Here is a 21,408-nt window from a genome sequence, read left to right as displayed (position 1 = left end):
CCCTCGCCAACAGGCCTCTCAAACCCAGCAATGAAACTCTCAAGGATCTCCGGAGTTACGAAAAAAGCCGAGTCTCCGTCTTTCACAGCCAGCTGGTTTCTTGCTCTGACCCGCCGCCGCAATTCATCGGCATCAACATCCAAATATACAAGCACCCACCGGCCCCCCGATTCTTCAATTAGATCTTTCCACTCGTCTCTAGTTTCTTGAAATGCGAAAGCAAAATCTAGAATCGCATCTCGGGATCCTTGCCGAATTAGCTGGGCTAGTTCACTCCTGAGTGCCGCTGCGGCCTCCTCTTGATAGTCGTTGTATTTTTCTTTCGCATAATCAACCCCATAAAGACCATGATGGTTGTATATGTGGGAATCGATAGAGAGACGATGAAAAGATGGATGGTTGGAGAGTATCCATTTCGATATGAATGACTTGCCCGACCCTGTACCACGCAACCACGTTAACTCCCCACATCTCCCCTTGCATTTACGGTTAAATTGAGGGATTCGCATACCTGCAATTCCACACGTCATCACCACAACAGGGCGGGGGTCACTTTCTGTGCGGCATAGGAGAGGACTCAGCGCTTCGGGCGTGCCGAAGCTGGACGATGCGTCTGCCATTTCATCCGGGGCAAAAATATCTCCCGAGTGACGAATTATGATTAGGCTTTCAATCAATATGGATTAGAGCCTCCTCCAAGAGATGTTGGAATACGCCCCGCGGCATCCAAAGTAGTGACTCACCTCTGATACGCGAAGCTTCACCCAGGATCCAAGCTACCATCATGCCTCAGGCACCCAACGACGCCCCACTCGATACCCGTCTCTTCCGGGCGCAAAACAACCACCATCTAGGAGCTCCAGGAGCCCGACATTTAGAGCGCACGGATGGAGACAAAATGCGACGAAAAGTGCAAAGGTCACTGATCCAATTGATTCCATTCTGCGTCATCCTCCTCCTAATTCTCTACCTCAACCGGCCCCAATCCAAAAACAAGACCTTCACCTGGACTAAAATCCGCTACGCAACAACCGCAGCCTCGCTCCCCGAGGCTCGCGGCAAATGCCCCAAACTATCATCCTCCAAGAAACCAGCGCTAGTCGTTTCGCGTGTCGACGCAGACGGTGATCCGTCCTGGCTGATCAAACTCGCCGACCGGTACCATCTCTGCGTGTACCATGTCGACGCCCCGCCCGACAAGACCTCGGAGTATCTCCAGGTGCCCGCGAACCGCGGGCACGAAGCGATGGCCTACCTCACCTTTCTGATCGACAATTACGCGGACATCCCCGCTGCAGGCGCGGTCTTCGTGCACGGGTCGCGCTGGGCGTGGCATAATGACGCGCCGGACTACGATAACGCCGCCCTGCTGGCTGCGCTTGATATTGAGCGCGCGCTGCAGCCGTCGGGCTACCACAATCTGCGCTGCGATTGGTGCACGAGTACGTGTCTGCCTTCTGCGCCGCCGCAGGGCAGCCTCGAGATGCGGCTGCAGTCTGCGGTGGCACCGTGGAGCGCGCGCGCAGCGTCGGACATCGCGCTGCCGCGGGCGCTCGCGTCGATTTTCGGTGGCGACGAGCAAGAGCATGGCTCTGCGGGTGCTGCTGGCAAGGTCCACCTGGGCCGCACAGATACGTTGCGCGCGCAGTGCTGTGCGCAGTTTGTTGTTTCTCGGGAGCGGGTGTGGCAGCATAGCCGTGACGAGTATGTCGCGTTGCGGCAGTGGCTGCTGGATGGGAGTGGGAACGGGGTGGACCGAGGTCAGAGAAATGACCACGCTGCGCCACAGGATGATAAGGTTGCAGGCCGTATTCTTTCGTACATGTGGCATCTGTTGTTCGCGAAGCACAATGCTGATGGGGCGATTGATCTTGGACAGCTGAATAAAGAGGCTTGTCCGAGTGCGGAGGACTGTTATTGTCGTCTTTATGGCCGGTGTGATTTGCAATGTCCGAATCCTGGGACCTGTCAGGGACAGTATCAGATTCCGCAGTACTACAAGCTTCCTGATGACTGGGCGGCTACGCACTCATGATCTGGTTTGGTGATTTCTCTTCTTGTACATAACCACGCTATACGAGCATTATCAATTTTGTAATCTAGACCACCAACCGGTACAGGGCATTTGAGACAATTGGATAAGTTGAGCCGGGAACAAGGGAAACTGATTCGTTTTATCATACTACGCTATATACAATTTTCAGCACGATACAGCTGCTTAGAAACGGGCAAGAACGCGGTCATGAGCATCCGCAACAGCCCACTCATTGCTGTGCTTCTTGCTCACGACGGACTTGGCCTGCGCCGCAGTGAACCCGCGAGCCTCGACAGCAGGGTTGTAGCCCAGGCCGTTGAGCTTACCAACAACGTCTGACGGAACGGCGGCAGCGACCTTTCCGTCTGCGCGCTTGTACACCGTGACGACAACAGCACCGCCAAGACCCAGGTTGTGCTGCAGAGCAGCATCAGTCCCCGCAATCAAGCGGTTGTTGGCCCAGCCACGCAGGTGCCAGACCAGCTCGGCGCACTGGGCGATACCCGTGGCGCCGAGTGGGTGACCCTTGGAGATGAGGCCGCCGGAGGGGTTTATGACCATCTTTCCGCCGTAGGTGATATCACCCCGGCGAACCATTTCGTGCGCCTTGCCGGGCTCACACAGCTCGAGCGCATCGATGGTGATCATCTCGTTCGCTGAGAAGCAGTCGTGCAGCTCGCACACCTTGATGTCCTTCACGTTGATACCGGCCTCGGTGGCAGCAGTGCGGGCTGCGTAGCGGGTCATGCCGAAGCCCATCAGATCGATGGCGCTGCGGTTGTAGACCTGATCGGTGTCGGAGGCGAGGCATTGGCCGGCGATCTGGATAGCTTGCTCCTTGAGGTGGGGGCGGGCGTCGAGGAACTCCTGAGAGACGATGACGGCGGCGGCACCGCCGTCCGAGGTCGGGCAGCACTGCAGCTTGGTCAGGGGCTCGTGAATCATGGGCGCGTTCATGATTTGCTCGAGGGAGTATTCGTCTTGGAACTGCGAGTAGGGGTTCCGTTTGGAGTGCTCGTGGTTGATGCGGGCGATCTCGCCGAAATCCTCGTTCGTAGCGCCGTACCTAGGCAGACCTCGTCAGTTATTGTGCCCCCATGCAGCGCCAGAATAGACGACTCACTTTTCCTTGTATTCTCGACCTGCGTTGCCGAACATTTGCGCAGCACCGGGGGCGTTAGTGACTCCGCGGGTCTCAGCCATCATCGTGCCGAACAGACCGGTCGGGTTGGCGCGGTCGTTGTACATCGACTGCAAGCTACCAGGGTTCATCTTCTCAAATCCCACGACGAGGACACAGTCAGCAGCACCGTGCGAGACCATAGTTCGGGCCATAGCCAGACCCGTGCTACCGGTGGAGCAATTATTGTTGACATTGTAGATGGGGATGTTGGTCAGGCCGAACTGGTAGAAGACGCGCTGTCCGCACGTGCTGTCGCCATAGACATAGCAAGCCACGCCCTGCTCGACATCGTCGTAAGTGATCTTCGCATCTAGCATGGCCTTGATACCGGCTTCGTAGCCCAGCTCATTGTAGTCGACCTTGCCGCGCGGCTTGATGAACTTGGTCATGCCCACGCCCAGGACGTAGGCGGGACTTGTTTGCTTCTTGACCATGGTATTGAGGGATGTAAAGACGGGAAAGTGAATATTAGATGGAGAGTGCTAGTCGTAGACCAGGGAGAGCCCGTCTGCCGGACGGGCGTCTATATAAGAGCGCATCATGTCACGAGTGGGGAGAGCTGGAAATGCGGGGAGTGGAGCGACCGAGGTCCCGAGGGAGCAGGGCGGCTAAACGTTGCACAAATCGGTGGTGCATAATCCCCGGAGGATCGTCGTTGCCTCGTATTTGTGATCCCTTACTCCGTAGATATCGGCTATATGATCAACGATACTCCGTAAAAAAAAAAAAAAAAAAAAAAAAAAAAAAAGGCATGTGCGGAGGCTCGTCGTTCTAGGATTATCACGTGCATCTATCCACTCATCTACCCCGGATGCTCCAGAAAGTACAGAAGGAACAGGTCGCATTTGACAGACTGGACCCTGGAATGGAATACACCAGCCTCTCCACATTCCCAAGACTTCTAAGGGAGGGGGCAGGTAGGGGGAGGCAATATATCTGCTCATGCTTCAGGAGCTCTGTGGTGAGTCTCACGTTGATTCTGACGAGGCGACTGCAACCTGTCCAGCCCATCTAGCTCTTCCTGCACGCCCAGTAGTCGAGCTATGCAGCTCGTATGGGGAAGGCAGTGCGAGGCCCGCCAATCTATTCCCACCAGCCGAAGTGTCTTATTACATGACCTGCAGGTTGATCTCCAATCAGTGTTTGGCAGTGTGCATCGAGCCGAGTTTGGAATTCAAACGCTAGAAGAAAAGAAGCGTTGGCCAAAGGCGGGCTGCAGACGCAAAAGATCGATGCGCGCACCGCAGACCCGTCGCTGTAGGCCGGCGGACTGTCCTCCAGCAGACAAGGATGGAGAGCTCATATGGATGTATGGATTGCGGACCACGTCCCATAGGCCCAGCCTAGTTCTTAATCGGTATCGTTTCCTGGCGGATCTGGACTGGCTGCTCTCGTGCCCCGTCTTTTATTTCCCCCATTCTCTCTGAGGGCTCGGACGGCCCGCGAGGAAGACCAATGACAAGGATGTTTCTGTCATCATGTCGAAGTGTCTGCATTATGACGGCTAGTGACCAATAGTCCAGGGTGCAATGGCCAAAACCGGTTGGCGGGGGAGTGCGACCGGGGGAGGAGTACGAAGCGGCCGCATAGTCTATCGACGTTGGGCCTCCACGAAAAAGACAATTTCAGGTGACAGCAGGGCCAGAATCAATGCCGCGGGACTCGTAAAAGTAGTTCTCGAATACCGCGCGCGATCTCCCATACTTCACGTATCTTCGCGTGCCGTACTTGGAAACTTTGATGGGTCCAACTTCACGACGACGTCACTTGGTTTGGCCCTAAACCCGTTCGAGGCGACTGCAAGCTCGGCCCACATGCCATTTAGCTGCCCTCTGGCTTTCCCTCCTCATCGCCGTCCTTTCGGCTTGGTTGGGATTTGTATCTTCGTGGCTAGGATTTGGGAAGACTGGGCTTCGGTAGGTCGCCTCTGCGCTGCCCTGCTCGCTGCCCTCTGCGGCCGGGTGGGTAGGGGCGGGCACGGTGGGATGGACGCTAACGATATTGCCTGTTCAGCTCCTTGAGATCAACCGTCAACCCATTGCGCCGGGAGACACCCAGAGACTGCTCTCTGCACGACTCGAGACCTCCTGTCTGGCACAGGAGATTCTAGAATCGCCTCATTAGGGCTGTTCTATTGCCCGGACACCGTGGTCGAGCTGCCTGGTCGCTGCCGCGGGGTTCCATCCACTTGCCGTCCTCGTCCGGACATCCATCACCGAATAACCTGACCACTGCCTGGGCCGAAATACAGCGCCGACACCGCAGCCTAGATACTAGATCCTTCCGGATCTGACCTGGATATAGCGACCGGAAACCCCTCGGACTGCGCCAGTCCAGCAGATGATTAATTGTGGGACGCTGAACGGTCTGCTCTAAGTGCTGAGAGGCCGCTTTGCGTTCCATAGGGTTCCCAGCCTGCTACAATCGCATCGTTAGAACGGTCAGGAGTAAGAATTGGGGCAGTCTTGAGATAAGCATATCCAAACCTTTGTCAAGCGTGTCGTTGCCTGTCCGATGGAAACTCTTCAGGGATGACTATTGGCCGACGTTCTGAACATGCTCCCTTCTCTCCGGCTTCCAACCCGACACCTACATCCGCCATCATGCCGACCGAAAATACCTGGATCATGGATGATTCAACCCGCAACAAACTCTTGAAAAAATATAAGACCCAGGTGGCTTCGGCGACGTCGAGCGTCTGCGCGACTCTTGCGGTGGTGAGTGCCCATGCTCCGTGGGCGGCGGTCACTCCGGCAATGCTCTCACGATGTATACTAAATGAGATCATGTTATCATGCAGACTCCTCTAGAAAATGTCAAAACCCGCATGCAAACGTGAGTTATTCAGGGATCCGTGGCAAACGTAAACGGTGGGGCTGATCAAGTGGAATCTCTAGCCACAACTTCAAGAACATCTTTCAGTGTGTTCGTTATCTGTGGCGGACGGAAGGCCCGCGTGGATACGTGGCTGGTACGGCTGATACTCCCTTTCTTCTACTCAACACCGTCTCATTTTTCCTCAGGTGCCCTTCCTCCGCTAGCGAGTGTGACTGCCGTCCGGGTGGTGAATTTCACTACCTATAATCACGCCAAACATGTCATTTCCGACTCCTTCGAGCGTTTCACAGGCGTATCTCCGCTGGATGAATACAACAAACCCGGCAGCACCCCCACCGTGACTGGTCTTTTGACCTTTACAACTGCTGGTCTCTTAGCCGGTCTGGTGGCATCGCCTCTGGCTTGTAAGACAATCCTGACTGAGTATGCTCTTGATTTCTGAGGGACGCTAATTCCGATTGATTGTGGATCCAGGCCCCTTTGAGCTCGCCAAGAACGTTGTTCAGACTTCTGTTCTGGTGTCCAACAGAGCTCAAGCCGCTCCGGACGCAGCCCGTGACCCTTCGCTGCGTAGCAAGCCGCGATTGGGAACCATCGAGGCTATCCAGCAGATCGTCAAGCGCCACGGGTTCCGCGGCTTGTACACTGGGTTCCGCCTCCATGCCATGCGTGACACGGTGGGGTCGGCACTGTATTTCAGTGTCTATGAAACTGTGAAGCAGGTTGCTGCCAAGGAGCTCGGGTCCGACAAGTCCCCGTTCGGAGCACCCATGATCGCGGGTGCCATCTGCAGCACTGTTCCGTGGTTTTGCGTAAGTGGCTATCTAATTATCTGCATTGGCAACATCAACAGACACTTTCGTTCAGAGCTTGCTAATTGCCTTCATCTTTACTATAGACTTATCCACTGGACACACGCAAGACACGCGCGCAGAGTGTTCTGCTCGGCAAGACCAAGGAGATCGGCGAGGCCTCCGCTGCCGTTGCCAAATCCAGCATGTACAAAGGCATTTCCATCATTCTCATCCGGACCGGCGTCAACAACATGATTCTTCTCAGTCTTTTTGAATACATCAAATCGCGCATCAATGAGCTTCCTGCCTGAACGCATCAGCGGAGACTCTGCGATAGGGATGATCTGGTCTCCTAGCTTCGTATTGTTCCGAGATATGCGTTTGCACGTACATACTACTTTTTTGAGCTGAATGCTCATCAGCAAATACGAGATGAAGTTCCTCGAAAGCATAATTTTCCTCTAGAAGTTCAACTGTAAAGAATCAAATATCTCCTGTGCCGATCTACTTCGCACGAGCAGATCTCGTCCGGTCTTATAGGCAATGCGGAGTTTCTGCCTCAGGCTACCAACGCGTCATCCCGTTGCCCGGTGGGGTTGAGCAACTTCTCGCGGTCAACAAACGAATCTCTCGCTTTTCGCCCAGGCTGTCACCCCCATCTCTCGACAATGACATCGTGAGTGAACCCGGTTGTACATTCTGCGCTCATTCTCCAGAGCTAACACCTGCTTTCTGCAATTTTTAGCAATATTCTACAGCTTCCGTTCCGCCGGTCTCACACGGTCTCGTTGTCCGAAGCGATCACGCAGTATATCTCGTCCAAATATGACCAACGCCCGGACATGTTCGCGGATGATCTGATGATCATTGATCGCCTGCGCAGCGAGGCTATCCATGTCCAGGAGCCACATGTTAGTGGCGTTAGCCGGTTGGTCACGTATGCGGCGCAGCTCAAGTGGCTTGGGGGAAAATTCCCGATTGACGTGCGCGGTCCTCCTGGGGTCTCTGAAGTGATTTGAAGTCCGCGGTTGACAGTCTCTGCGTTTTACAGGTGGGTGTGAACTTTTTGTGGTATCCGGCGCTAGGGTTTAATGCTGCGCGGCCTGGTAAGTTACAGATGCTAGATCTTGCGGCGCCTTGCTCTTGCCCCGACCCTAAACCTGAGCTCGGGGCTAGCTGTGCATTGCTGTATATACGCTGACTGTAAAGGAATAATAGTATCCCAGAACAACCTGCGCTTCGAACTAGCGAATATTCTTTTTAACCTCGCGGCCTTATACTCGCAACTTGCGTATGCGTTGAACCGCACAACCCCGGATGGCCTTAAGCAGGCATGTAACTATTCCTGCCAAGCAGCCGGAGTGTTGTCTCATTTACGAACCGACATAATCCCCGATCTGCGCTCATCACCTCCGGAAGATATGGATGAGATGACACTGCAGAGTCTGGAGCAGCTCTTGCTGGCACAGGGCCAGGAGTGTTTCTGGCAGAAGGCTGTGAAGGACGGGCTCAAGGATGCTTCCATTGCCCGTCTGGCAGCGAAGGTGTCCGACCTCTACGGCGACGCAGGCGATTTCGCTGTCAAGTCCAATGCTATTAGTACGGAATGGATCCACCATATGTCCGCCAAGCACCACCACTTTGCCGCTGCTGCACAATACCGGCAGTCGCTGGATTGTTTGGAGAAGCGCAAATATGGCGAGGAGGTGGCGCGGTTACGCGATAGCTTGAACTGTGCCAATGAGGGGCTGAAGGAGTCGCGGTGGATCAACAAAACCGTGCTGGCTGATCTGAACGGATTGAAGAGCCGTGTCGCAGATGATCTGAAGCGGGCTGAGAAGGATAACGATATAATATATCTGAGTCCTGTTCCGCCCAAGTCTGAGCTCAAAAGTCTTGATCGGGCTAGCATGGTTGCTGCGAAGGCGCCCTCGCAGGTCATCGATGCTATTTCTATGCTCGGCGATAATGGCCCATTAGGCCATCCGCTTTTCTCAAAGCTGGTACCGTATGCTGTGCATATTGCGGCGAGCATTTACTCTGATCGCCGGGACCGGCTGGTCAATGAGACGCTAATCGGGGAGCTGGAGTCGATGACTGATAAGCTTAGAGAGTATGTTGGATGCCCCTATCCTCCGAACTTGAGATGGCAGTTGACTGACTGATCTACCAGCTTGTTGTCGTCATTGAACTTGCCGGGCTCCCTCCAGGCCCTGGAAAAGCCTCTGGGCGTTCCAGGAACAGTAGTTTCCCACGCAGAGGAGATGCGACAGCAAGATGGTTTAAACCGTTTGCGCCGGTCCGTCGAGGACACAGCTAAGGTCAAGTTCAACGATCGATCGGTCTACAACGAAGGCGTCGAGTTATTGGCAGCTGAAAAAGCCGAGGACAATGCGGCGCGTCAGAAATATGGTACGGATCGATGGGCACGCGAGACCTCTGAGGCCGCTGCGCCGAAGATCTACAACACGTCCAAAGAGATCAGCGGCTATTTCACGTCTGCGCAGAGCAGTGATGACCTTGTCGAGCGTAAGCTCCGGGACTCGGAGGCTGTCTTCCGTGTTTTGACTGGCACGAACCGGGACCTGGAGTCTTATGTGCCGAGCAGTCGCAGAGCTGCAATCACCCCGGAGGTGGAGCGGGAGGCTATCAAGTTGCGAAGCTGCGTGAGTGAAGTCAGTCAGATGGAGAACCGCCGGCGTCGACGGATCCAGACACTCAAGGACAAAGCCCGTGCAGATGACATCCGTACGTATACCTTGACTGAGATTGTGCTTCTGCGATCCTTTGCGTTCCAGATTGGCTGACACCCGAACCGAATAGATCCTGCTCTGTTGAAGGAGACCGCACGGCTCGAGCGTGAGTTCCCCATGCAGGCCATTCAGGCCAGCCAGTTCGAGGATCTTTTCGAAGATCAGCTGCGGCTCTACGATTCGGACCACGACATGCTGGCGCAAGAACAGCGAGACCAGGAACATCTCTCGGAGCAGGTCCGCGAAGCTAACAGCGCTTTCACGCAGGCGCACAAGGGCGACTTCTCCACCAAGGAACGTGAAACTGCTCTCCAGGAGCTGGAGAACGGATACCTGAAGTACAAGGAGATTATCTCGAACCTCGAGGTCGGCCGCAAATTCTATAACGACCTCGCCAAGATCGTGAGCCGATTCCGCGACGACGCAAAGTCCTTCGTGCACCAGCGCCGCATGGAGGCCAGTCAATTGGAAGCGTACGCTCCCCTCGCCCTCTGTCACTGCTCCCATACGCATCCGCGTCTCCCTGACTGACACCCACTATGCACAGAGACATCTCCAACGTGACAGCCATGGCCTCCCTGCGCCTTTCTCAGCCGCACCTCCACCAGCCCCCTCCCCAGCCAGCCCGCGCGCATCACCCACCCTCCGCATACTCAGGCGTGCCCCCACCGGCACCAGCACCGGCGCCGTCCCACCCCCCAGCCCCCGTCCAGCCCCATCCCCACCGGCCCTCCGAAACGGCTGCACCCCTGACCGCGCCGCAGCCAGTGCGCGCAGCGGTCGCACCGCCTTCGGTGCCGACGCCGGGCATGTGGTCGCCTCAGATGGGCATTCGGTTCGACTCGGCCGGTGCGCCACCCGGTGCGAATCCCAGCCCGGGCACAGGGGCCCCTCGCGGACAGCCGGGGACCTGGGACCCTAGCCAGGGTGTGCGGTTCTCATAGACGCGCTGGTTGCCACGCATGTACGGATCAAGGAGGCGGTTGCCAGGGTTGTACATCCGGCGGAGAGTAGTTGTCTCGTCCCTTCTTTGCCCGGTGCCGGACAGAGAGAAAACAAGCTATGCACGCTGTCTCACAGCTCAGTCTCTCTGGAAGCCTATCATGTACGCCAGGGTACTCCCTACCGTCCATCCAGTCCATCAATCCAATCGATCCAATCGATGCGATCAATTCTATCACTCGGCATCTGTCGATCTTCAGCGTGCAATACACAGTGCACCGTACTAGAGAAGAGAAATTAGTCCCAGCAAGTGTAACTCCACGAACTCCTCATGTTCCCCCGTCCCCGCGGGTCACCCCAGGCCCCCCCGCATATGACGAGAGGCTGGCGGTTGAATATTCGAACCCACATACTCGCACCTCCCGAACAAGACCTTGCGGGCACTGGCACTAAGCACGAGAGGATGCATACGAGAATGTCACGTAACCAGTATAGCTGCTCCCCCCTCGGTAGGGCCACGCTCCGCAGTCAAAGCAGTTAGTGCATCTCGGCGCGTCCTGTCGTAGGGTGCCGCCACACAATGCAAGCCACCGTAGCAGTCTGCAAGCCATGCCAGTCCTTGCGGCGCTGGCGCAGGTGGCCAGTTCGAACTGGCCACCTGCGAACTGGCCAACTGCTGGACGCTGCTTTGGCCCCTGGCCCCGCCCACGCCGTCGCGCTCATTACCGGGTAGTGGGACCTCTGCCTAAATGGGTGCCAAGCTCCACCGGTCGTGCCGTGGGTCCGGACCTGCGGACCTGCGAAGCGGGGACTGGGTTTTTCTTCCTTGCGGCCCCACGACTAGTCCTAGGCGAGCACGACATCGGATGACGAGTAAGCAGGTGGCAAGGCGGGAAGGATGCCAATGTGAGCTGGTGATTGGAATGCAGACAGGTGATACCAGGTAAAATGGACGGGGTATTGTGCTGTTCGACGACGCGGCCATTTTGCGTTTTCTCAGAGGGGCGGCTCGGATGGTTCCATGGATGGCACGTTCTCTTCTGTCTGTGAGGATTCTATTATTATCCCTTTGTCCTCGCTCCGTCGACTCCCTAGTCTGACCGGTCGTCCGGCTCAGAACCACCCCGAGCCCTCCGAGGCCCAGCCAGACCGGATGCAGGCGGCGTTTATGGAGCTAGCGGGGGCATATTATTCCACGTCTCTTGTGTGGGCAACTCTGCGCGACGGAAGCTGTGCCTTGAACCCATGAAATATCTGCGTGTACACCACAGCAGTGACTGCTTATGGTGACGTCGGCCGTCTGTTATCGTACCCGCTTCGCCGCTGATCCAGTGGATCGAAGGCAAGGTGCGGTATATGACATCAGTGTATCTATGCATCGGCGCATCGGTGCATTGGTGCATTGGTGCATTGGTGTATCAGTGCATCAGGTCAAGACGAGGACTGGGGGGCAGGCGGATCGCGACCGGTCAGACTCAGGGCTGTCCTGTATGGAGACTGGTCTCAAACAATGGCGGAACCAAAGGGGCCGGTCGATGGCTTGATGCTCTATACTCCGGCTATGGGAAAGGACCCGGCATCTGCTCCGGACGTCATCCTCCGAGCACCGGTCTATTGGCTGTCACTAGCAGAGGATCAATATGACTGATGGACCAGCTTCATTCATTTCCCAGGATGGATTAGCGGGTGGCATCCTGCCCTCTCCAGGGTACATGATCTCCACGGCTCCGCAGTGTCACGATCGGGAAAGTGGGAAGGGGATCTGAAACCTGCCGGGACTGGGAGTGGCAGTGTTGGATGGCGCGGACGGGGCTCTCCAGAGGATCCGAACATTATGAATTATGGATCGCATTATGGAGTGCGTTTTATTTGCTCGGCTCTAGACGCCCATTGATCACCCCCGGCCGGTCCAGCCAATTTTTTCTCATAAAGGTATCGTGCTGCCTTGCCCCAGCGCGCGCCCCGTCTCACTCTCCCCCCCCCCCCATTTTACCGTTATCGGTATTGCTTTTGGTCCCTGGCCCGACATGGCGTGCATTTTGTCCCTGACCACCTCCGAATAACTCACTCGACTCTCGCTTCAACCCGCCCACTCACGCTCGCTTTCGCCCTCGGCCTCGGGCACCCCCGATTTCTATCATGCGGTTCCTCCGCTGGGCCGGCATCCTCGCCCTCATCGCCTCACCTGTCGCCGCAGACAGGCTGCTACAGTCTCACGCCCTCGTTCCATGTTCCAACGATGGCATCATTTCCATTAACCATTTCGATATCGTGTTCACGCCCGAGAACAAGAGTGCCGTCGTCAGCTTCGACGGGTCAGCCACATACTCGGGCAAGATCCTGATCGACCTCGACCTATACATCTACGGATACAAAGCAGCCACCAGAACAATCGATTCGTGCGATCTCAACATCGATGCATTCTGCCCGCTCAGAGACACCAGCCTGAAGATATCCAACGTCCCACTGGATCTCTCGTCGGTCAACTTGTCGGGTATCCCGGGTGAGTCCGCCGGACGTGTGATCGGATCGTTGCCCCTCCATGCCCTCCTCAAGGAGCGCCCACGGGGCCCGATCATCCCGACCGAATACTTGCTAACATGCGGAACTCCCGATAGGCATTGCATACCAGGTCCCCGATCTCGATGCGGTGGTCCGCCTCCAAATTCGAGCCGCCGATACCGGCAAGAAAATCACCTGCCTCCAGGCCAGCGTCAGCAACGGCGTGACGGTGAACCAAGCAGGCGTGGCCTGGGCCATGGCGGTGCTCATCGGACTCGGTCTGTTGGCGACGGTGGTCGTGTCGATTCTCGGACATGCTAATATCGCCACCCATGTCGCCTTCCGCACCTTGCTGTTCCTGGGCTTCATGCAGAGCCAGGCGATGTACGGCATGACGGCGGTCGACCAGCGCCCGCTGGTGCAATCGTGGACGCAGATCTGGCAGTGGACGATGGGCTTGGTGGGTGCCGGCTTCTTGCAAACTATTTGCACATGGTTCCAGCGGGCCACCGGCGGCACCCCCTCTTCGATTCTTGCGACGACCGATGAGTATTCGGTCATTATGCAGAAGCGCTCGTATGTTCCGGGCTCGCTGGTTGCCCGCGCCACGGATACGACGATAAATGGAGGCGAAGTGGAAGTGCGTGGGATCGAGCGCGTGGGTTTCCGAATTAACATCGAGCCGACCAACATCTTCATGACCAGCTACCTGTTTTTCTACTTTGTCACGGTCGTGTTCCTGTTGATGATCTTGTTCCTCAAGTTTTGCCTGCCGAGAATCGCCAACAAGGTGAAAAGCCCCAAGCTGGAAGGCACGAGGGTCGCCACTTCAGATTGGAAGGATTATATGCGCGGGAGTCTGTACCGCCTGGCCTCGATTGGATACCCGCAGATGTGTGTTCTCGGCCTCTGGGAACTCACCCACCGAGACTCGGCTGCGGAGGTTGTCCTGGCCATCTGCATGTGGCTCACCATGACCCTGATCCTCGGCTGGGCTATGTGGAAGGTATTCCAGCGCGCGCGACTCTCCCGCACACTGCGACAAAACCCCGCCTATACGCTTTACTCGGACCCCGTCTGCCTGACCCGATGGGGCTTCTTGTATGTCAACTACAAGGCCCAAGCCTTTTACTTCATGATCCCGCTCTTTCTCTACACCCTCGTCAAAGGCCTAGTCATCGCCTTCGCACAATCCCATGCCCTGGCCCAAGCCATTGTCCTCCTCATCACGGAAGCCGCATTTTTAGTCACGACCTGTGTGATCAGACCGTACATGAACAGAACCGCCAACATCTTCGCGATCACCGCCGCCGTGATCAACTTCCTCAACGCGATCTTCTTCCTCTTCTTCACCGACGTCTTCAACACCGCCGAGCTCGTCTACGGCGTCATGGAAGTCGTCTTCGCCTTACTCAACGCCGTCTTCATGGTCGCCCTTCTCATCTTCTTCCTCCTCGTCTTCTACTATGTCGTCACTCTCAAAGAGCCCGCCGAGCAATACACGCGTCTATCCGACAACCGCGAGTCGATGCGCCTGGCCGAGGATCGGCGGATCACCGAACTGCAGCCGCTGGAGAAAAACCTCCAGGTCGAAGACGGCCACATGACGTCTAGCGGAAACGTCTGGGAGCCCCTCTCGACGCGATCCCACTCTGACGAGATCACCGATGTCCCGCGACAGTCGTATGCAAACGCCGTGCAGCCGACTCTACCCCTCATTTCAACCAGCGACTCTGAAAGCTCGCGGTCCAGGCAATACGACCCGCCGCGTCAAGAAGAGCGGATCCTCTAAAAAGAAGCATACTCTCCTTACATCTTTCCTTTTGCATATTATTGTCCATCTCATCGTGATCACCGTTCCTGTTTTTATGGTCCACCCAATATCTTTTGCACATCCACATTGGAAGCCTTGGGCGCTTCTGTACATGGTGAACCCGGCGTTAAGCTCTCTGCATTCCTTTTGATTTTTCCTAGTTGCACAAACAAAGCCGCGGCGTTCTTTTGTTAGTGTTCTCTGCACTTCCATCTGCCCGTGCACTGGCAGCGGTATGGCATTAGATACTTCGTTAGAGATCCTGCGGGGTTGATCATGGAATCTATCATGTCTTTGTATCATAGATACTTCCCCATGGAGAATGGTACTGCAGAAAGTATATTGTGCTAGTATGTACTTGTGCTTCATTAGGCATTAGACATTAAGTAGTCAAGATATTGTACAATGGCGTTCACGAGTTGCATAGACACCCCCACTAATGCAATCTTTACACTCCTCTCAGGCCATCCAGCCCACTTGACCCATGTAGTTGACGATGGGATTCGTGTCAGTGGGCTCAGTTCAAATCATGGTTCGTGGCACACGCGCCGAGTGGCTTCACGCAATGCCGTGTGACAATGCGATTCCCACCAATGGACGGAAGCCTGCCATGGGGTATAGAATGGCACTCTCCCCAGAATGACAAGTCTAGGGGGTCGATAACAGCCTTGGGCTCGTTCAAAGGGCCTCAATTGGCTTAGTTTCCACCATTGCCATTAGCCAGAGTATGCCCATTAGCATGACCATTCTGATGCTGAGCCACATCTTCAGGCTCCGATTCCTCCGACCGATCATCCTTCTTCTCGCCGGTCGACAGGAACTTCCACGCGATGCGTAGGAGGCAATACAGCCAGAAGAGATTGAGGCCCTGCAGCATGGCCAGCAGGGCGAACGTGACGATATTCGAGATCCAGCACTTGTACTGCTGCGTCTCCCAGTTGAGCTCGTAGGGGCCCACCGTCCGGAACTCGGTCAGAAGCGACCAGATGATGCGCAAGTTCAGATAATGCCGGAGATAGATCCAAGTGCCGACGTTAAGGGCATACGAGGGCATGACCAGCGTGGAATCGAGGTAGTGCAACGACTTGGAGACCTGCAGAAAGCGTGAGCATCTCCATCTCCATCTCCATCTCCATCTCCACCTCCACGGCACGGCCTCCCCTGCCAGGCCGTGGCCGGCACCGAGAGGGGCATCCTACATACCGCAAGGAAGAAGTCGCTAATGTCATGCGTGATGTACACGGCAATGCCGATATACGTGAAATGAAACCGGTAGCTCAACCCGATCAGCGCCAGCGTCACAATATGGTGCGCGACCAGCTCCTTAAAGTCCTTGCGTGGCTTCTCCATGCCCAGCAGCATCACCAGCGCCTGCTGCGCCCAATACGCCGCCTCAATCAGATAATACGTCTTGAACGCAGCCTCGTGCGTCCGGTGCGGGAACAGCTCGTACATGCCCGTCGTGTTAAAGTACCACACCGGCGACCGCGACATCACATACAGGCCCGCGGGCCCGGCGACCCCAAAGTAGATCGCCGTGTACATCTGCTCCATAAAGCGCAGCTGCTTGCCGCGCGACCGGATGCCCGCGACCCGGGCCCACGGACGCAGCACCTCCTGCATGATGAACTCACGCATGAAGGACAGTGCGACCGTGTAGAAGGCCACGAACGCGATATCCCACAGGCCCTTGCCATACTGGGCCGGCGCGCCGGGGGCCGCGGGATCGGGGTCTTGTCGGTAGGATAGGAAGACGAAGTGGTGGATGACGTTCGACTCGGTCGGGTTGAGGGCGTACAGCGACGCGATCGCGACGAGCAGCAGCAACGGGATCGACCACGTATGCTTGATGGCGCGCCGCTTCAGGCGCCGCGGCAGCGAGCGCGGCTTCTTGCGCGCGCGCCTGCTTTTGCTCGCGTCGGGAACTGGCTGCACCTGCACCTGCACCTGCACCTGCACCTGCACATGCTGGTTGGAAGGGGTTGGATTGGACGTGAAGGGGTGTTGCCCTGCCTTACCCCGGCGGCGCGCTGAGCCCGTGGCTGAAGGCCCCTGGCGGGTCGAGTTGGCGGGAACGGAATGCGCGGGCGCCGCCATCGTTCTCGACTCGAGACGCGTCGGGGGAGTGAGGGGGTGCTACAGCCGTGTGCAGTATATACAGCAGTATATACTTCTCGTGGATGAGCGAGTCCTTGGGGAGCGCATCGGGCTTGATTTTGAAGGCGCGACCGCCTTGACCTCCCTTTCTCGCTCTCCAGTCATGGCGAGGCTGCGTGGGGATGATCTTACACGATCTCCCCTTTCACCCTTTCGGGCTAGTCGTGGAGGCGGCCATCTGCGAATGAAAGCCCGTGTCGGAGTCCTCGGATTCCTCGGATTCCTCGGAGCCCCCGGGCACCCCGTCGATTCTTCTCATCGACTTTGGGCTGACTGTACGTTCCTATCACCCATTGAAGAAGAATGAGCTGTGTTGGATCTGAGAAGCGGCGCTTTTTTGGTTGTTTATGTGAATCAGCTGAACTCTTTCAGAAGTAATGGCGACTGGACGGGTACCTACAGGTACTGTTCAAATCGGACGCAAGGGCGCTGCGGGGCCGAGATATATTTATGCATCGGCATCTTCTACTGCCGTGTTTAATTACACACTTGCTGCTTAGATCAGGAGAGAGTGTGTGAAGAGATTGAGTTTGGGTATTAGGAATATGTTGGTAACCATTAAGACACTGGGCCATACATAATTAGGGACTTCATCCTGGCTCTGATTCAATCCACTCGCGAACAACAGCCATTCCCCAGATTCCCGCTGCCTGAAAACAAGCCAAAAAGCCCTAGGTCAAACAAAGTCATGCTTGTCTTCTGAGTGGATCGCAAGAACGGAAGGATGATAGCGGTCCCATGTATCGAGGAAGGTATGTGGAGAGGTAAAGAGAGGAAAGTTGACAGACACCTCCATCAATAAACATGAAAATGAAGGAGAGCGATGGAACCACTCCCGAGTATCTCAAAAAATAGGCGTTGTAATAGTCGAAATAAGAAGACTCGTTTATTAGGTATTTCCGGGCGCAGCCACCGTTCCCATATTGACACAGTTCGTGTGTCACCGTGTCGATCGCTACGGATAGGGGCTGTCTTTTGGCGACGAGCATTTGCACAAGATGTGTAGATATGCTCGTACCCGTCTCACGCCCCAAAGGCTCCAATTCCACGTCTTGAGTTTCTAATCAATTGTAGAGCCCCGTTTTTCAGACTGTGACGTGACTTCGATTGAGAGGGACTGGATTCGGGGTCCCTTCCATGATCTTCGATCCAGATCGGCGCAGGATCTTGGATGCTCATGGGTCTGGTCTGGCACATTTTGCAAAACAAAAACCACCTCGAGTAATGTACCGAACCCTTTTGGGTGACTGGAAAAAGGGAGCGACAAGCCAATGCTATCCAACAAACCCCTACTGAACTGTGATTGGTGGGTCGACCGTCAATCGCACTAGTAGCACTAGTAGCACTATTCATTGTTGGGTGTTGCAAGCCCTCTGGAGCTGTGGCTTGGCTTGGAGTAAGCAACTTGTCTGTCTAGGACCGGCCTAGCCCGCTCGTACACTATGCTGGGGCTACGAGTATGAAAAAGCGGGGGCCCCAACTTTTGAGAAGCTCTCAAAGGGCCGTAGCTACACAGTCAAATGCTGACATCATGCCATTTGCCATTGTCACATGGATATAAGAGGTAATAAACTGTCCATTTGAAAGCCACTTGTGTGCCAAGCAGATGCCAAGGAAGTTAGTCTCTCGTACTACTTACCCCGCTCCCACCTGGTGCCGGCATCCTACAGGCAGCCTGATAATGCCCCTTTGACAGAGCGGAAATCCGTACAAATATACGCACAGGGCCTCGGCGGAAATGATCCTCTCCCAGCGGAGCTTACTCCTATGTCCCATGCCAATACTGCCAATAACAGCTAACGAAGACCTGATTTAACCGGACTTGATTCTTCCAATACCGGAGTGCACAGATTACAAGGCTGCCGGAGGACGCGGAAAGGGCTCGTCATACTCAGAAATACACTCTGCACGAAACCGAAACGGTCAACCGAGCCTCACGAGGACCAGATGGTTTCCAATCCCGACACCCCGAGCAGCGCGAACATTCATGAAAGTGATCCCAAGGGCACGACACCAAAAGGGTCTGCCTTTTTCAGTCTTCTGAAAAGAAGCAGCCACCATCTCCGGCGCTTCAGCAAAGATGACACCCTACGGACCTCCAATACGAACCTAAAAACTGCGCCGGACGAGAAGGCGAGGCAAATACAACGCAGCGATGAAAATAGTCCCACGGCAGTGAAATCCTTGACTGAAAAGCCCCAGTCTGATGTGAAACCGATTGTAAAAGCATCTGTCTCGATTCTGCGAAAAAGCAATCAGCTGGGTCTCGACTCGATTATATGGGATGATTCCTCTAGGGATCGCCAGAATATGCAACGATCTGTGGATTTGGATGCTATGATCGCGCGACTCCTGCAGGTGGGATATTCGAAGCCCACCAAAAGCGTGTGTCTCAACAATACGGAAATTGTGGCTATTTGCTCCGCGGCCCGCAACGTCCTTCTTTCCCAGCCGGTTCTTTTGGAGCTGAATGCTCCAATCCAGATTGTCGGGGATCTTCATGGCCAGTTCACGGATCTTGTGCGCCTCTTTGATATGTGTGGGCACCCTCCGGCCTCCAACTACCTCCTTCTTGGAGACTACGTCGACCGCGGCAAGCAAAGCCTAGAGACAATGCTGCTGCTATTATGCTACAAGCTCAAATACCCCGAAAACTTTTTCCTACTACGGGGAAATCACGAATGTGCCAATATCTCCCGCATCTATGGATTCCACGACGAATGCAAGCGGCGCTGTAACATCAAAGTATGGAAAACGTTCACCGATGTTTTCAACTGTCTCCCCATCGCTGCAATTGTCGCAGAGAAGATATTTTGCGTTCATGGCGGCCTTTCGCCCAACCTCACGAATATGGATGATATTCGGAAAATCTCTCGCCCTATTGAAGTGCCCGAGTACGGCCTGCTCAATGATATCCTATGGAGCGACCCCGCAAATATCAAGGACTGGGGACCTAACGATGACCGTGGAGTGAGTTGGTGTTTTGGAAAGGCACCAATTGTGAATTTCCTGAAACACCACGAGTTCGACCTGGTGTGCCGGTCACACATGGTGGTGGAAGGTGGGTATGAGTTCTTTGGGAACAAGTCATTGGTCACCGTGTTTTCTGCACCAAATGTAAGTCTCTTGTGCTTCTCTCTGCTGTCAGTGATCAGAGGCCCCGGCTAACGCTCTTCAGTATTGCGGAGAGTTCGAAAATTATGGAGCCAGCATGTCAGTTTCGGAGGAGCTGCTCTGCAATTTCCAGCTATTGAAACCCTTCCATTCGAAAAATCAAAACAAGAAAATGAGGAGAGCGAAGGAATCAACAACAACAGAAAAAGCTCTGTAAGTGTTCATGTTCTTTGGTCCAAACCTTACCATTTCCACTAACCATGAAAGACTCGGCCAAGTGTCATGGAAATCTTTTGCAACCTGAAAGCGGCATCCTTTTGTAACATTAACCAATATGAATGTAGAACCAGCCTATAACTCCTGCAGTTCATTGATTCCAGACCTATACCAAGAGTGACTAGTAGAGAGACCGCTGGAAAAAGTATTTATCGCCAGCGCCCAGATTACCGTCATTTGGCGTTGGCGTGTAGTTACTCTCATTTAGAGACGTTGCTTATGATATTCTTTTATTTTGATGGGAGAAAGAGAAGGAAACAGTCACTTAAAATATTGCAAACCAACCCAATAACGAACAACATTCCCTGAGTTTTGTCCGATTTTGAGACGTAATGTGATTTTGAGCCCCCAGCAAAGGCAATGGTTAAACACCGTTGGTTGGCTCGTATCCAACCCCTTCTCTACAGGATGATTCACAACCCGCTCATATGTTGATTTATAAACAATTCCACAGCTGAAGAGGACGGCCTTTATAGTGTATCTGGCATGATATCCGGGCGGAGTTCTGCATCAATAGATCATAATAGGGATAAGTACTCATTAAGCCAATAAGGGTCCTATAGTCTAGTGGTTAGGACGTTCGGTTTTGACGTGTACCGCCTCCGAAAGTCTCCGGTTCGAACCCGGATAGGACCTTGATATCTCTTATCATATTTTTTTTTCTTTGCGACCGACCGCACCCTCTTTCACACCTGTTTTTTTAGTCAAAAATAAATTAGTGAGTGAGGGCCCTTCAAAATTTCCTTTCATTGTATCATTGGCCTGCGACCACCCCTCGACCCCTCTCTGCCTCAGGCAGCATCATCCTGTCAAAGCTGGGACTTCCCTTCGCGCCTCCATCCAAACATCAATCGGCTCCTCAATAGTCTACACTACTAACCATTCACCGGAAACAGATTTCATTCTACTTCTATAGGCTGCTTTCCCGATCTGTTTTGACCTGGGCAGATCACTTTTTCGTGTAGTATATGGTAACTATCGATATATATATTTTTCCAATT

General features: G+C 54.7%; 7 protein-coding genes across 7 annotated transcripts; 5 read left to right on the top strand and 2 right to left on the bottom strand.

Moving 5' to 3' along the window:
* Positions 1 to 784: 784 nt before the first annotated feature.
* On the top strand, positions 785 to 2,035 carry N7482_002264 (DUF3431 domain-containing protein; the record flags this gene model as incomplete). Its single annotated transcript, XM_056684389.1, has 1 exon — positions 785 to 2,035. One exon carries the CDS (start codon positions 785 to 787, stop codon positions 2,033 to 2,035), a length of 1,251 nt encoding a protein of 416 aa, XP_056547995.1.
* Positions 2,036 to 2,218: 183 nt separating this feature from the next.
* Positions 2,219 to 3,652, bottom strand: N7482_002263 (putative sterol carrier protein; the record flags this gene model as incomplete). The annotated part of the gene is made up of 2 exons (XM_056684388.1): positions 2,219 to 3,101; positions 3,159 to 3,652. 2 exons carry the CDS (start codon positions 3,650 to 3,652, stop codon positions 2,219 to 2,221), a joined length of 1,377 nt encoding a protein of 458 aa, XP_056547994.1.
* A 2,097-nt stretch (positions 3,653 to 5,749) lies between these two features.
* Positions 5,750 to 7,161, top strand: N7482_002262 (putative mitochondrial carrier protein; the record flags this gene model as incomplete). The annotated part of the gene is made up of 6 exons (XM_056684387.1): positions 5,750 to 5,935; positions 6,019 to 6,053; positions 6,116 to 6,189; positions 6,242 to 6,460; positions 6,531 to 6,868; positions 6,955 to 7,161. 6 exons carry the CDS (start codon positions 5,750 to 5,752, stop codon positions 7,159 to 7,161), a joined length of 1,059 nt encoding a protein of 352 aa, XP_056547993.1.
* A 357-nt stretch (positions 7,162 to 7,518) lies between these two features.
* Positions 7,519 to 10,547, top strand: N7482_002261 (putative pH signal transduction protein PalA; the record flags this gene model as incomplete). Its single annotated transcript, XM_056684386.1, has 7 exons — positions 7,519 to 7,526; positions 7,596 to 7,833; positions 7,902 to 7,956; positions 8,069 to 8,963; positions 9,024 to 9,598; positions 9,674 to 10,076; positions 10,151 to 10,547. The coding sequence occupies 7 exons, from the start codon at positions 7,519 to 7,521 to the stop codon at positions 10,545 to 10,547; spliced, it is 2,571 nt and encodes an 856-aa protein (XP_056547992.1).
* A 2,137-nt stretch (positions 10,548 to 12,684) lies between these two features.
* On the top strand, positions 12,685 to 14,839 carry N7482_002260 (transient receptor potential ion channel family protein; the record flags this gene model as incomplete). The annotated part of the gene is made up of 2 exons (XM_056684385.1): positions 12,685 to 13,048; positions 13,164 to 14,839. 2 exons carry the CDS (start codon positions 12,685 to 12,687, stop codon positions 14,837 to 14,839), a joined length of 2,040 nt encoding a protein of 679 aa, XP_056547991.1.
* Positions 14,840 to 15,557: 718 nt separating this feature from the next.
* On the bottom strand, positions 15,558 to 16,957 carry N7482_002259 (TLC domain-containing protein; the record flags this gene model as incomplete). The annotated part of the gene is made up of 2 exons (XM_056684384.1): positions 15,558 to 15,953; positions 16,064 to 16,957. 2 exons carry the CDS (start codon positions 16,955 to 16,957, stop codon positions 15,558 to 15,560), a joined length of 1,290 nt encoding a protein of 429 aa, XP_056547990.1.
* Positions 16,958 to 18,964: 2,007 nt separating this feature from the next.
* On the top strand, positions 18,965 to 20,348 carry N7482_002258 (Serine/threonine-protein phosphatase PP-Z; the record flags this gene model as incomplete). The annotated part of the gene is made up of 2 exons (XM_056684383.1): positions 18,965 to 20,134; positions 20,196 to 20,348. The coding sequence occupies 2 exons, from the start codon at positions 18,965 to 18,967 to the stop codon at positions 20,346 to 20,348; spliced, it is 1,323 nt and encodes a 440-aa protein (XP_056547989.1).
* Positions 20,349 to 21,408: the final 1,060 nt, after the last annotated feature.

The sequence above is a fragment of the Penicillium canariense genome (genome assembly GCF_028826845.1).
Source record: "Penicillium canariense strain IBT 26290 chromosome Unknown utg000001l_segment0_segment0, whole genome shotgun sequence".
Taxonomy (NCBI): Eukaryota; Fungi; Ascomycota; class Eurotiomycetes; order Eurotiales; family Aspergillaceae; genus Penicillium; species Penicillium canariense.
Note: the sequence above shows the minus strand (reverse complement) of the source record. Positions and strands in the feature narration are given on the sequence as shown.